The sequence below is a fragment of the Acanthochromis polyacanthus genome, chromosome 13 (assembly GCF_021347895.1).
Source record: "Acanthochromis polyacanthus isolate Apoly-LR-REF ecotype Palm Island chromosome 13, KAUST_Apoly_ChrSc, whole genome shotgun sequence".
NCBI classification, from domain to species: domain Eukaryota; kingdom Metazoa; phylum Chordata; class Actinopteri; family Pomacentridae; genus Acanthochromis; species Acanthochromis polyacanthus.
The window spans coordinates 29,951,616-29,965,319 of record NC_067125.1 but is presented as its reverse complement, the minus strand read 5'-3'; the positions used below and the strand labels follow the sequence as shown (position 1 = coordinate 29,965,319).

The 13,704-nt window shown below is 43.1% G+C and overlaps 2 protein-coding genes across 2 annotated transcripts; both read right to left on the bottom strand.

Annotated features, from left to right (window-relative positions):
- Positions 1–84: 84 nt before the first annotated feature.
- LOC127536882 (olfactory receptor 13G1-like) lies at positions 85–1,022 on the bottom strand. The gene is given in 2 exon segments (XM_051958283.1): positions 85–587; positions 590–1,022. Coding segments are annotated over 2 exon segments (936 nt in total).
- Positions 1,023–12,394: 11,372 nt separating this feature from the next.
- Positions 12,395–13,333, bottom strand: LOC127536789 (olfactory receptor 52K1-like). The gene has a single exon (XM_051958047.1). The coding sequence runs from the start codon at positions 13,331–13,333 to the stop codon at positions 12,395–12,397; it is 939 nt and encodes a 312-aa protein (XP_051814007.1).
- Between the last annotated feature and the right edge of the window lie 371 nt (positions 13,334–13,704).

Here is a 13,704-nt window from a genome sequence, read left to right as displayed (position 1 = left end):
ATGGATGCACAAATTCCCTCATTTTAACATAATACTTAGACCACAAAGGGATTATAAGCAAATGAACTCAATGTTCACAAGAATCTACTGAGATGATTCAACAATGTTGAATACCTTAAAAATCTTACATTTAATTTCTTTTGTATTAAGACAGTACACAAAAGGATTTACGAGAGACGGACCAAGGATAGACATGATAATTAAACCATGGCGTTCCTCAGCAGTCAGTACCACACCCATCCTGGTCAAGACAATACGGATAAATAAAGGACAGTAATAGCAAACTACGACAATCAAGTGACTTAAACAAGTGCTCCCCATTTTCTTTTTGTCAACATTTGAGGATAATTTCACATAAAATACAATCACAAAGTAGGACAGGCAAATCAAAGTGAAGGTGAAAAATAAAAGAAAAAACGACAGAACAGTAATAACATTAAAATGGTGATTAAGGTCACCACAAGTGGTTCGCAATACGGCAGCGTAGTCACAGAAAGCATAAATGAGCCGTGATAGGCAGTGAGTTAGAGAAAGCACAGTTACAGGCATGACAGACACACAAGCTAGAGCAATAAGCCACAAAAACATGTCAGGATGATAATGCGTGTGTTTGTCAAATAACTCTGGTACTGAAAAGGACAACTAACAGCAATCAATCGATCAAATGCCATAACTGCTAAAGCAAACATCTCCATCACCCCTCCTACGTGGAAAACCATCATTTGAATTATGCACGGCACAAAGGAGATGGTTTTAGCACCAGCAAGTAGAACCCCAATCATTGTTGGACTGACACTTGTGGTGTAAACTATATCAACCACAGCAAGGTTACAGATCAGAAGATACATTGGTTTGTGTAATTTCTTGTCACAAAAAATTAAGAGGATATTCATCATATTGGCAACAATAATTACAACATATGTAATCAGTATCACCACACCAACTAACACAGGCTTTGTGACTGTGTCAAAACCACCTATGGAAAACTGAGTTATTGTCACTGAAGCATTCAATAAAGACATGATAAATATCAAGATAGAATACTTCAAGTTAAATATGAAGAAGCAAAAAAGAAATTCATGCAAAACCTCCACTCAGATCACAAGATGACTGAATATATCGTAAAGAATTATCAGTCATAGAACATTGTGAGCTTGCTTGCTCACTCTGGGTTTTACCAGACAGCTTCAAGGATTTGCGTTGATAAGGTTTATCAAGACGGAAGGTTCTGATTGTACAGAACAACCGTCCAGTCACAAAGGATACAGAGCTGGGCAGTCCTTTGTAATATTCTCATTACTAGTGATGACGACAGACAATTTCATCACCTCCAGTAGCAAATGGAAGGACTGAATGTCAACATTCACTTGAAATGTCAATAAAACCAATCTCAGTGTCCTCCTGCTGTTATGAACCTTTGTTTTTGGTTATTTTTATCTGATTTTCTGGAATTTGAAAAAACGTGAATAACATGATGTCAGTATTATCTATAGCTTTGTAATGAGAGCCAGTTAAAGCAGCATTTGTGAGCTTTGAGATTTTACACCATTTCTGAATATTGAAGAATCAAAAATGTAAAACAGGCTTTGACTTATTTCACACTTTTTTGTTTACGACATAATTCAATATGTGTTCATTCCTAGCTTTGATGTCTTCAGTGTGAATCTACAATGTAAATATTCATGAAAATAAAGAAAAACCATTAAATGAGAAGGTGTATCCAAACTTTTGACTGGTTGTGTACATGTGGGAGAAATGTATCTGGATACTGAAAAACTGTCTGTGTTCTGTATCATTATGTTTAATTTGTTTTTAAGTATACTGAGAAAAAATAAATTATATCTACAAAACTTAATGTATATAAACAAATACTTCAGTCACTGTAATTACAGGACTTTCATTGAACTTATGTAAAATCTGTGCACAAAGAAACAGGGAAGTGTGTCAATGATGAACTGATTTATTCAACAGACAAATCAGTCAGAAATTAATCTGACATGTTTGTTGATTGGCAAATGGAAAAGGAATCACAATTGACAAAAGTTATTTGTGCTGATCAACTGACTATCATCTTGATTCCTTAATATCAGCAGGGGAAGAAAAACATTTCGTACACTATTGTGTCTGCTGAACAGTTCAGACAGTAGAGACTGCTTTGCTCACGTTCAAGAAATATAGAAACTAAATGATATTTGCTGATTACTGATGGATTCTCAAAGATTTATAGGTACACAGTGGACACCATCAGTCAGTCAGTGTGTTAGTGCTGTTTATTCATTAATTACTACTCTAATACTGTTACTTGTACTTGGACAGAGAGACATATCAAGTCATCCATCTGAAAACAAATTTTTAAAAACAATTGGCTAGATACTTTCCATAATTTAGATAGATAGATAATTTCCAGTAGTGGCTAATGCTAAAATCGCTTTGAGGGCACAGATTCTCTGGTCAAAGGTCATTACAATAGGGTCAAACAAACTGAAAATTACGCCATCAGTGATACATGAGAAAAATATTGCATGTCAAAGCCATTTGACAGATAAAGTAAGTGTGCATCACCAGAAGGGAGTGCTGAAGTAACCACTATGAACATACATGAGGGAGGAAAGATGTTTATGAATGACACAATACTTGGCAGAGTTCAGTGTGCCATCACACAGTGTGCTGACCAACACCAGCAGCACTCATGTATTCCCAAACCATGATGCTGCCTCCACCATGCTTGACAGTAAGTACTGTCCATGCTGGAGATAATGCTTCACCTGGCTTTCTGCATACCCTCACATTAGCAGGAGGAAGATAAAACTGGAAACTGGACTCATCTGACTGCAGAATCTTCTTCCAATTCCTGGCTGTCTGGGTTTTGTGTGCTTGGGTCCAACCACGCCGGACTAACCTCTGTCTCTCATTGATCAGGGGCTTCTTCACAGCCTTGTAGGACCTTAAGCCATGATCTAAATGTTGGCCATGTACAGTGCGGGTGAAACACTGGATACCAGTTTGGTTTGATTTCAATTTTTAATTATGAGAGTAGTTGTTGTCCATTTGCCAGCCAAGACTTGTTCACTGAGAAAAAAGGTTGTTCTTTAAATTTGTCCTAAATGCTTTTAGAAGAGTTCAAGGTGACCCGCTGTTGCATCTTTTGCTTCTTCTCCTTCACACTGTCAGCATCATTCTCCGAGAGCATATAATGATTATTCAACTACCTTTGAACTCACATCACTTTCACTAAAACTAAAGTTCCTACAAATAACTGGAGTAACAACAAAAACTACAGGCAGACATTTTCCAGGAAATGAACAGGCTTCACAGTTAAGCTGTGAAAAATCCACTCACATTAAACACTTGCTGTGTGATGGGGGACCGTTATTAGACACCAGAGATATTAACGTTTCTTCCTCAGTATTAATTGAGGTTCACGTTGGGGTTTTGCTGAAGTTCAGCTGTTTACTCTTGTGGGATTTATAACCCATTAGCATTGTTAAAAAACTGGTTGTCCCAATGAACCATCATGTGGTGTGTGTTTCTTGTTTGCAAAGCATTTCAAGTATTCCCCAACTGACTAATATTATTAATTACTGTCAATTAGAACCCATCCATTGTAGAAAAAAAAAGGAAAGCTGTGATTTATTTTATGTACAATATTAGGTTTCATTCAAGAATTTTAAGGTTCATTTGTCTTATACACAAATGGAAAGTAAAATAGACCAGAAGGCTGTTCAAAGATTAATGTACAGAATAACAATTCCAAAAAAATAATACAGACATCAATATCGATAAATTATTGACTATGAGCTTATTTAAACTGCAAAAATAAGTAATCGCTCAACAGATAACAGAAGTACGTATATCATTCAAATGCTTGAGATGAAACTAAAGTTCATTCAATGTGCAGAATCTTTTCTATTGTTTCAAAGAAACTTCTTCATCATGCCGAAAGGAAATAGCAGCATTGTGACAGAATTCTTCCTCACTGGATTCCCGGAGTTTGGTTCAGAGTACTTGAATCATTTGTATTGTTCTTACTGTATTTGTTATTTTTTGCGTATAACATTACAGTGAAATCAAATGTTATCTTCCAAATGGCTTTTGAGTGATTTTTGGTGATCTGCCATCCTCTCAAATTTCCAAATTTTCTTACAAAATCCACTGTCCACATTCTCAGGGCCGCTGTGTGGATTGTTGCTATGGCAGGAGCTTTAATGTTGGCTACTGGGGCATATCGTCTTCCTTACTGTATTGACGGTTACTGAAAATGAATTAAATGAAGCTAAGGACTGTAAAGTAATTAAACCCAAATACGGTGTTGTGTATAGCCACCGGCGTACCCTATGTACTTGTGATTTAATGTGAACACTCCACTAAATAACTAGGGGAGGGAGACAGGATGTACTTATAACAATTATTTATATAAGAATAAGTAGAACAAACACACAATGCAATATAAAAAAATCAAATGTACTCATTCCTAACTAACTAAACTTAGACTGTATTATCTAACTAAACAATACCGCTGAGGCCGGGTGGAGCTCATTTGATGTGATGAATGTCCTGGAGGCAGAGGGGGCGATGACGACAGTTACGATAGCCGCTGCACTGATGACTGATGCGGGTGAGGTGGAAGGAAGCGGAGAGGCGATGCGTCGCTGTCCCGAAGAAAGACGATCCACTAGCAGTGACGATGTCCGCCGAAAGACCAACTGTCACCCGCTGCCTTGGTCCTCGTAGACAACGGCCGACGATATGAGCTAACACTACCAGTTAGCCTGCAGCAGTTCTCCGTTCTCATTAACGGCAGCCAACGATAGGAGCTAACGTTACCAGTTAGCCAGCAGCAGTCCTCCTCGTGAATGCGCACCAGGTGCACTACGTTGTTTCAAGATCTGTCAAAGAATCCACACCACTCAGCGACGGTTTCAGACTGCATTAAACAAAGCACAGTCCACAAAACGAAACATTGCACTTATTCTGTGCTCCGTGTTATGTCCATACATATGCAACCAAGCAAAAACTGTCCCACAATGCAACGAGAACGCCTCAAAACATGCCCGAACCACGAGCGACATTCAATTACATCATAAAAACATAGGACAAATGACTTCTCGAATACTACACATTCAAAGAAAGTCATTAACAAATAAATGGGAATGGGGTTGCTACACTCCAGGGGAAGGCAGGGGAAACTTATATGAACTATGAACTAAACTACACTGCTCAAAAAAATTAAAGGAACGCTTTGAAAACACATCTTATTTCAATGCGGGGAAAAAAACAGCTGGATATTTACAATGATATGGACTGGTTAATGTGTTAGGAATGAAAAGATGCCACATTGTTTGATGGAAATGAAAATGATCAACCCCCAGGAGGGCTAAATTCAAGACATTCCAAAATCAAAGTGAAAAACTGATGTGGCAGACTGGTCCATTTTCTGAAATTCGTTCGCCGCAACTCAAAATGGTACTCAGTAGTTTGCATGACCTTCATGTGCTTGTATGCAGCCTGACAATATCGGGACAAGGTCCGAAGGAGACGATGGATGGTGTCCTGGGGTATATCCTCCCAGATCTGAACCAGGGCATCACTGAGCTTCTGGACAGTCTGAGGAGCAACCTGGTGGTGTCGTAGGGAACAAAACATAATGTTCCAAAGGCGTTCTATTGGATTTAGGTCAGTTGAGTGTTGGGACCAGTCAATTCTGTCAATTCCTTCATCCTCCAGGAAGTGCCTGCATCCTCTTGCCACATGAGGCCAGGCATTGTCGAGCACCACAAGGAACCCAGGACCACTGCACCAATGTAGGGTCTGACAATGGATCCAAGGATTTCATCCTGATACCTAATGGCAGTCAGAGTGCCATTGTCTAGCATGTAGAGGTCTGTGCGTCCCTCCATGGATATGCCTCCTCAGAGCATCACCGACTCAACACCAAACTTGTCATGCTGAACCATGTTACAGACAGCATAACATTCTCCATGGCTTCTCCAGACCTTTCCATGTCTGTCACGTGTGCTCACGATGAGCCTGCTCTTATGTGTGAAAAGCAAAGGGCACCATTGGCAGACCTGTCAGTTCCTGTGTTCTATGGCAAATGCTAATCAAGCTCCACAGTGCCAGGCAGTGAGCACAGGACCCACTAGAGGACATCGGACCCTCAGACCTTCCTCATGAAGTCTCTTTCTGACTGTTTCATCAGACACATTCCCACCAGTGGCCTGCTGGAGGCCATTTTGTAGGGCTCTGGCAGTGCTCATCTTGGTCCTCCTTGCACAAAGGAGCAGATAGCTGTCCTGCTGATGGGTTGAGGACCTTCTGCAGCACTATCCAGCTCTCCTCGAGTAACTGCCTATCTCCTGGAACTTCCTCCATGCTCTTGAGACTGTGCTGGACAACAAAGCAAACCTTCTGGTAATGGCACGTATTGATGTGCCATTGTGGAGGAGTTGGACTGCCTCTTCAACCTCTGTAGGGTCCAGGTATCGCCTCATGCTACCAGTAGTGACAGTGACCCTAGCCAAATGCAAAACAGTTGAAAAACAGTCAGAAAACACAAGAAGGGAATAAAATGTCACTGGCCTTCATGTGTAAAACCAATCCTGTTTTGAGGGGTGTCTCATTCTTACCCCTCTAGTGCACCTGTTGTTAATTTCATGAACACCAAAGCAGCTGAAGCTGACTAAAAAAACCCTCTTTTACTTACTTGACCAGATCAATATCCCACATGTTTGACTGATTTGATGCAATGCTTAGATTAAAAAGTGTTCCTTTAATTTTTTTGAGCAGTGTATATTTAAACTCTTATAAACTAATGTGAGCCTTCACCACAGCCACCCCCTAATTCCCTATGGGAATTAGCAACTAAATGAAGGCGAATAACTACGTCAGGGATCAAGTCAGGAGTCTCAGTTGTCTGAGTGGAATGCCTTCTCTCCTACCTTGAGGCGACAGGGTGGTAGGTCTGCCATCTGGGGTATAGTAGGTTGGGCTCTCCACTTCTGACAGCGCAGGTTCTCTGGAATCGATGGAACACTTCTCTTCCCTGAAGAATCCAGCATCTTTGCCGTATTTCCGCGAAGACCCTCTCTGATCCTGCATGGAACACTGCTCTGTCGTACTTCTGGATTATCAGCTCAGTGATTCTGTGTTTGGCTCCTAAGACAACGGGATGTTTCACATCATCAGGCAGGTCTGTTGCCCGGCGCAGTCTGCCTCCCACTCTGATCAGACCCTGAGAGTCAAGTTCCGGGGCGAGCTTCAGTAGTCTGCTATCAGACGGGACAGGCTTCCCCTTCTGCAGACACTCTTGATCCTCGGGGAAAGAATCCAGCTGTGCTCTTCGCAACACAAGCAGCTCTGCTTCTGCATAGTCAGCCGCATTAAGATTCGTAGTGTCGGGGAGGTCTTTGTGATGCCAGAAAAACATCTTCCGCTCCAGGTCCTCCAACGAGAGACAGTCATCCAAGTCGGGACCTTCAGCGGCCGGGGCCTGACTTAGTCCACAGAAAAGGGGTCGCTTCAGTTCTGATTCATCTTGCACCTCCATCACAACCGGTTGGCTCGGCCATTCCTCTTCAGACTGCCGGAGGAAGTCCGGACCATTGCTGTTGAGGTTTGCGACAGGGTAGAGAGAGTTGCTCCTCTCGTAATGATGTCTTCCGGGTTCCGTCCTGTATCAACGTACCTCCAGCACTTCACACCCACCAGGTCTTGGATTTCTGAAATCCATGTTCCCACGAAGACCTTGTATCTGCAGGATTGGGATTGGAGCCAAGTGATCACTGTCATCGAGTCTGACCACATCACAGTCTCACATAGTGACAGAGTAAGCTCTTCCCTTACCACCTTGGCCAGCTGGGCTCCGACGAGTGCTGCACAGAGCTCTAGGCGGGGGATGGACTGTTGTTTCCAGGGGGCAACTCTGGAAAGTGCCAAGATGAAGGCAACATGAACGTTGCCAGTTCCATCAGTCACTCTGAGGTATGCTACTGACCCGTAGGCAATCTCGGAGGCATCGCTGAAGACATACAGATCAATCTTGCTATTGTCCATGTCGACTGTTAGAGGGAAGTAACTACTGGGGAGGGTGATCTTGTGAAGCATAGGAAGCTCCTCCTCCCATTCTCTCCACTTCTGGGCAAGGTCACCAGGGACAAGGTCGTCCCAGACTTGCTCCTTCGTCCACAGTTCCCGCACCAAGACCTTGGCTCTGGTGGTGAAGGGCAGGATGTACCCTAACGGATCACACTGACTGGCGAGGGTGCGATAGATGCTTCTTCTGGTATTCAGTTGTGTCTCTATGGAGGTGCTCCGATAGTGCAGAGTGCCCGTTTTGAAGTGCCAGATGAGGCCCAGGGTCATCTCATGTGCTTCCCCGGGACCCTGCGTCACCCAGGTCTCGCTGCTTGTAGCCTTGGCCTCAGGAGGGAGCTGACTAAGGATGGCAGGATTGCTACTCGCCCACTGGCGTAAATCGAAACCCCCCTTAATCAGTAGGGTCCTCAGCTCCATAACCAGCCTCTTGGCTTCTCCTTCCGTGGCGACACTTTGGAGACAATTGTCTACGTAGAAGCACCGTTCAACACTGTGACGAGCCTCTTCCGTTGCCTCAGGGTCTTGCGAGACATGACGCTGTAGCGCGAATGTGGCAGCACGGGCTACATGTTTTCCCGAAAGGTAGCACCTCCCACTGGTAGGTTGAAGGGTGTTCGTCAGTAGGATTATCTCTCCACTCTCTGGCTGTGTGCATTATTGTTGCGGTTCTCCCTTGATCTTTTGCTTTGTTGTCCCTCTTCTCTCTTAGGGAAGAACCTGGGAGGAGCGTATCCAGGCTGAGACTGCGGACCTCATCCTTTAGCAAGGTTGCAAGGTCAGTCAGGTAGGACTCTGGTTTGTTAGGGTGGAGTCGATTCTGCAGGTGTCTGAACCTCTCCTGTCTCAATGGGAGGGGCTTCTCCAGGATACGCTTCACACTTGAGCTGCTGTTGAGCTCGTAGGATCCCTCCTCTCCCTGGCACCTCAGCATCCCCACGAGGTTTTGCACCTTAATGAACAGGTCCTCCAGTGCTTGGTTGTCATGGACTGGGGGTAGTTTCTCGATGATGGAGATCTTGGTGAGGATGAAGTCCCAGGGGCGGCTGTAGCGGTCATCTAGAGCTGCTATGGATTCTGAGTAGGGTTTGTCAGACCAGCCGAATGCTGAAATCATCATGGGGCCCTTTGACATGTTGCAGCAAGATGGCGTATTTGTACCTCTCATCACAGATGTCAGCGAGAAGGGAGTCGAAGCACATACGCAGTTCCAGGTACTGGGCTCTATCTTCCACCTTGAAGTCGGGGAAAGTAGGCGGGGCGACATACGGGAACATAGGCTGGTGGTTAGGTAAAGCGGGGATCATTGGGGCTTGGTTGTTCTTAGGTGGGAGTTGACGACTCGGGGGGGGGGGGGTGTCATGATGTCAGCCTGTGTAGGTCCTGACCACTGGGGGGCCACTGTGAGGGGTGTTGGGGCTGGAGGCTGCTGATCCCTCGGAGGGATGTAAAGTTGATGGGGGCATGGGCTGAGTTTGAGGGGCCGAGGTTGTGATCTGAGAGTGGGGGCGCCATCCACTTCTGCTGCTCGACTGCCAGTCCCTCTAGGCACCGGCTAAGCGGCCCGTTTCCGTCTGGTTCCTCTGGAATCTGGTCCAGTTCATGTTCCTCACTGCCGTACTCCACTTCACTCTGGTGATCTGGAGAATGTTCCCCTGAAGGCCTCCGTGACGTCCTCCTCACGGGCTGAAGAGTGCGGCGTGAGACTCTGAATGACTTCGCCAATCAGCTGCATAGACTGTCTCATGGTGCTGTCACTCTGTTTCGCTAGCTCCTTTGCAGTTTGGTCATTCTGTTTTGCTAGTTGTAGCATTGCCTGTATCACGGCCTGGGTCTGCTGTGATGTAGCTTGGGATTGTATCCGTTCCATCTCCAGGACGATCTCAGCCTGCTGGGTCATAACCTGCGCCTGCATGCGCTCCCTCTCCAGGGCGGCCTCCTCTTGACACCTGATGATGTCGAGCAGTCGGGCTTTGCTCCCCCTCGACCCATCTGAAATGTCTGAGTCCGGGCTGTCAGGTCTGGGTCGAACTACACTACACTGGCTGTGGTCCTGGTCTTCTACGTAGTCGTCATCTGAATGGTCAATTACGTCGAACCTAGCTAGCAGTCTGGACTGAGGCTGAATGGCTGATGTCAGTCTGGCTATATTATCTGCACTGTGGCTGATGGGTAAGTCAGCTCGGGTGCTCATCCTACGATAAGCTAGACTGGCCGTGCTGTGGGTGCGTTGACCCATTGGACTATAAGTGGGAAGGGGACCAATGACGTACTCATCTAGATACCTGGGCCTGTTCAGGGTACGCTTAGGGCATGTTGGGGTTTTGTCTGTTCTGCCCCTGGAGTGCCCACTACTAGTCATAGTAGCTATACTAAATCCTGATCCAGCTCGAAGGACCAAAAATTGTATTGACGGTTACTGAAAATGAATTAAATGAAGCTAAGGACTGTAAAGTAATTAAACCCAAATACGGTGTTGTGTATAGCCACCGGCGTACTCTATGTACTTGTGATTTAATGTGAACACTCCACTAAATAACTAGGGGAGGGAGACAGGATGTACTTATAACAATTATTTATATAAGAATAAGCAGAACAAACACACAATGCAATATAAAAAATCAAATGTACTTATTCCTAACTAACTAAACTTAGACTGAATTATCTAACTAACTAAACGATACCATTGCCGGGTGGAGCTCATTTGATGTGATGAATGTCCTGGAGGCAGAGGGGGCGATGATGACAGTTACGATAGCCGCTGTACTGATGACTGTCCGCGGGTGAGGCGGAAGGAAGTGGAGAGGCGAGACACCGCTGTCCCGAAGAAAGACGATCCACTAGCAGTGACGATGTCTGCTGAAACGCCGACTGTCGCCCACTACCTTGGTCCTCGTAGACAACGGCCGACGATATGAGCTAATGCTACCAGTTAGCCTGCAGCAATCCTCCGTTCTCGTTAACGGCAGCCGACGATAGGAGCTAACGTTACCAGTTAGCCAGCAGCAGTCCTCCTCGTGAACACGCACCAGGAGTACTATGTTGTTTCTAGATCTGTCAAAGAATCCACACCACTCAGCGACGGTTTCAGACTGCATTAAACGCAGCACAGTCCACAAAACGAAACATTGCACTTATTCTGTGCTCCGTGTTATGTCCATACATATGCAACCAAGCAAAAACTGTCCCACAATGCAACGAGAACACCTCAAAACATGCCCGAACCACGAGCGACATTCAATTACATCATAAAAACATAGGACAAATGACTTCTCGAATACTACACATTCAAAGAAAGTAATAAACAAATAAATGGGAATGGGGTTGCTACACTCCACCATTAAGGGCAGGGGAAACTTATATGAACGATGAACTAAACTATATCTAAACTCTTATAAACTAATGTGAGCCTTCACTACACTTACTGTGCCTCAAACATTATCAGTCACTGTTAATATTGTCTTATTGGTAAAATATTGCTGGCCTAGTATAGTATAATACACAATCACAAATCCGCTGCAGGGAAAGCAGAATTTTCCATCTGTAAACTCAAAGTGTGATATGTAATCTGAACCTTCTGGGTAGAATAAATTTATCAGATTATATCCTCTAGATTTTTCATGAAAAAATGCAAAATGTTCTATCATATGTAGAAGTAAACCTGTCTGTTTTACTAAAGAGCAATATTACATGTACAAGGACATTGCAGTGATGATTGTATTTTGATGAAGATGTTTTGATAACTGACATCTATAAGAGGGATAAATGTACCTGGATACTGAAAGAAATTTGTTTGTTCTGGATCTTAATTTTTGCTTTGTTTTAGTGAAGCATAGCGTGAAAATTTATCAGACATCTACAAAATTTTAAGTATCAACAGCAACTACAGTTGCAGCCATCTGTGCAATTTATTGACATTACATCTGCAATTACAGATTGACAGAATGATGAAAAATACTGTAAAGTAAAACCAAAAACTGCTTAGCATTTCATTTATTTTTGGGGAGAGAGTTGTGTGAAAGTCATTAAGATAAAAATGCCAAACAATCAAAGACATGAATCTTCATTCAAAACCATGTGTAAGCTGAAATTTAGAGTAACCGAGGCTGCACGCATGTTTCTGAAATTTCTACCCAGCAAAATATTTCAGTAATTTACCGATCTTATTGTCCAGACTCTCACTAACCTGAATCCTTCAGGTAAGGCCACAGTTTACAAAACGGATGCACAGATTTCCTCATTTTAACATAATACTTAGACCACAAAGGGATTATAAGCAAATGAACTCAATGTTCACAAGAATCTACTGAGATGATTCAACATTTTTGAATATCTTAAAAATCTTACATTTAATTTCTTTTGTATTACAACAGTACACAAAAGGATTTACGAGAGACGGACCAAGGATAGACATGATAATTAAACCATGGCGTTCCTCAGGAGTCAGTACTACACCTATCCTGGTCAAGACAATACGGATAAATAAAGGACAGTAATAGCAAACTACGACAATCAAGTGACTTAAACAAGTGCTCCACATTTTCTTTTTGTCAACATTTGAGGATAATTTGACATAAAATACAATCACAAAGTATGACAGGCAAATTAAAGTGAAGGTGAAAAACAAAATAAAAAATACTATGACAGTAATAACGTTGAAATGGTGATTAAGGTCACCACAAGTGGTTCGCAATACGGCAGCGTAGTCGCAGAAAGCGTAAATCAGCCGTGGTCGGCAGTGAGTGAGGGAAAGCACAGTTACAGGCATGACGGACAAACAAACTAGAGCAGCAAGCCACAAAAAACATGTCACGATAACAATGCGTGTGTTTGTCAAATAACTCTGATACTGAAAAGGACAACTAACAGCAATCAATCGATCAAATGCCATAACTGCTAAAGCAAACGTCTCCATCACCCCTCCTACGTGGAAAACCATCATTTGAATTATGCACGGCACAAAGGAGATGGTTTTAGCACCAGCAAGTAGAACCCCGATCATTGTTGGACTGACACTTGTGGTGTAAACTATATCAACAACAGCAAGGTTACAGATCAGAAGATACATTGGTTTGTGTAATTTCTTGTCACAAAAAATTAAAAGGATATTCGTCATATTGGCAACAATAATTACAACATATGTAATCAGTATCACCACACCAATTAACACAGGCTTTGTGACTGTGTCAAAACCACCTATGGAAAACTGAGTTATTGTCACTGAAGCATTCAATAAAGACATGATAAATATCAAGATAGAATACTTCAAGTTAAATATGAAGAAGCAAAAAAGAAATTCATGCAAAACCTCCACTCAGATCACAAGATGACTGAATATATCGTAAAGAATTATCAGTCATAGAACATTGTGAGCTTGCTTGCTCACTCTGGGTTTTACCAGACAGCTTCAAGGATTTGCGTTGATAAGGTTTATCAAGACGGAAGGTTCTGATTGTACAGAACAACCGTCCAGTCACAAAGGATACAGAGCTGGGCAGTCCTTTGTAATATTCTCATTACTAGTGATGACGACAGACAATTTCATCACCTCCAGTAGCAAATGGAAGGACTGAATGTCAGCATTCATTTTAAATGTCAATAAAACCAATCTCA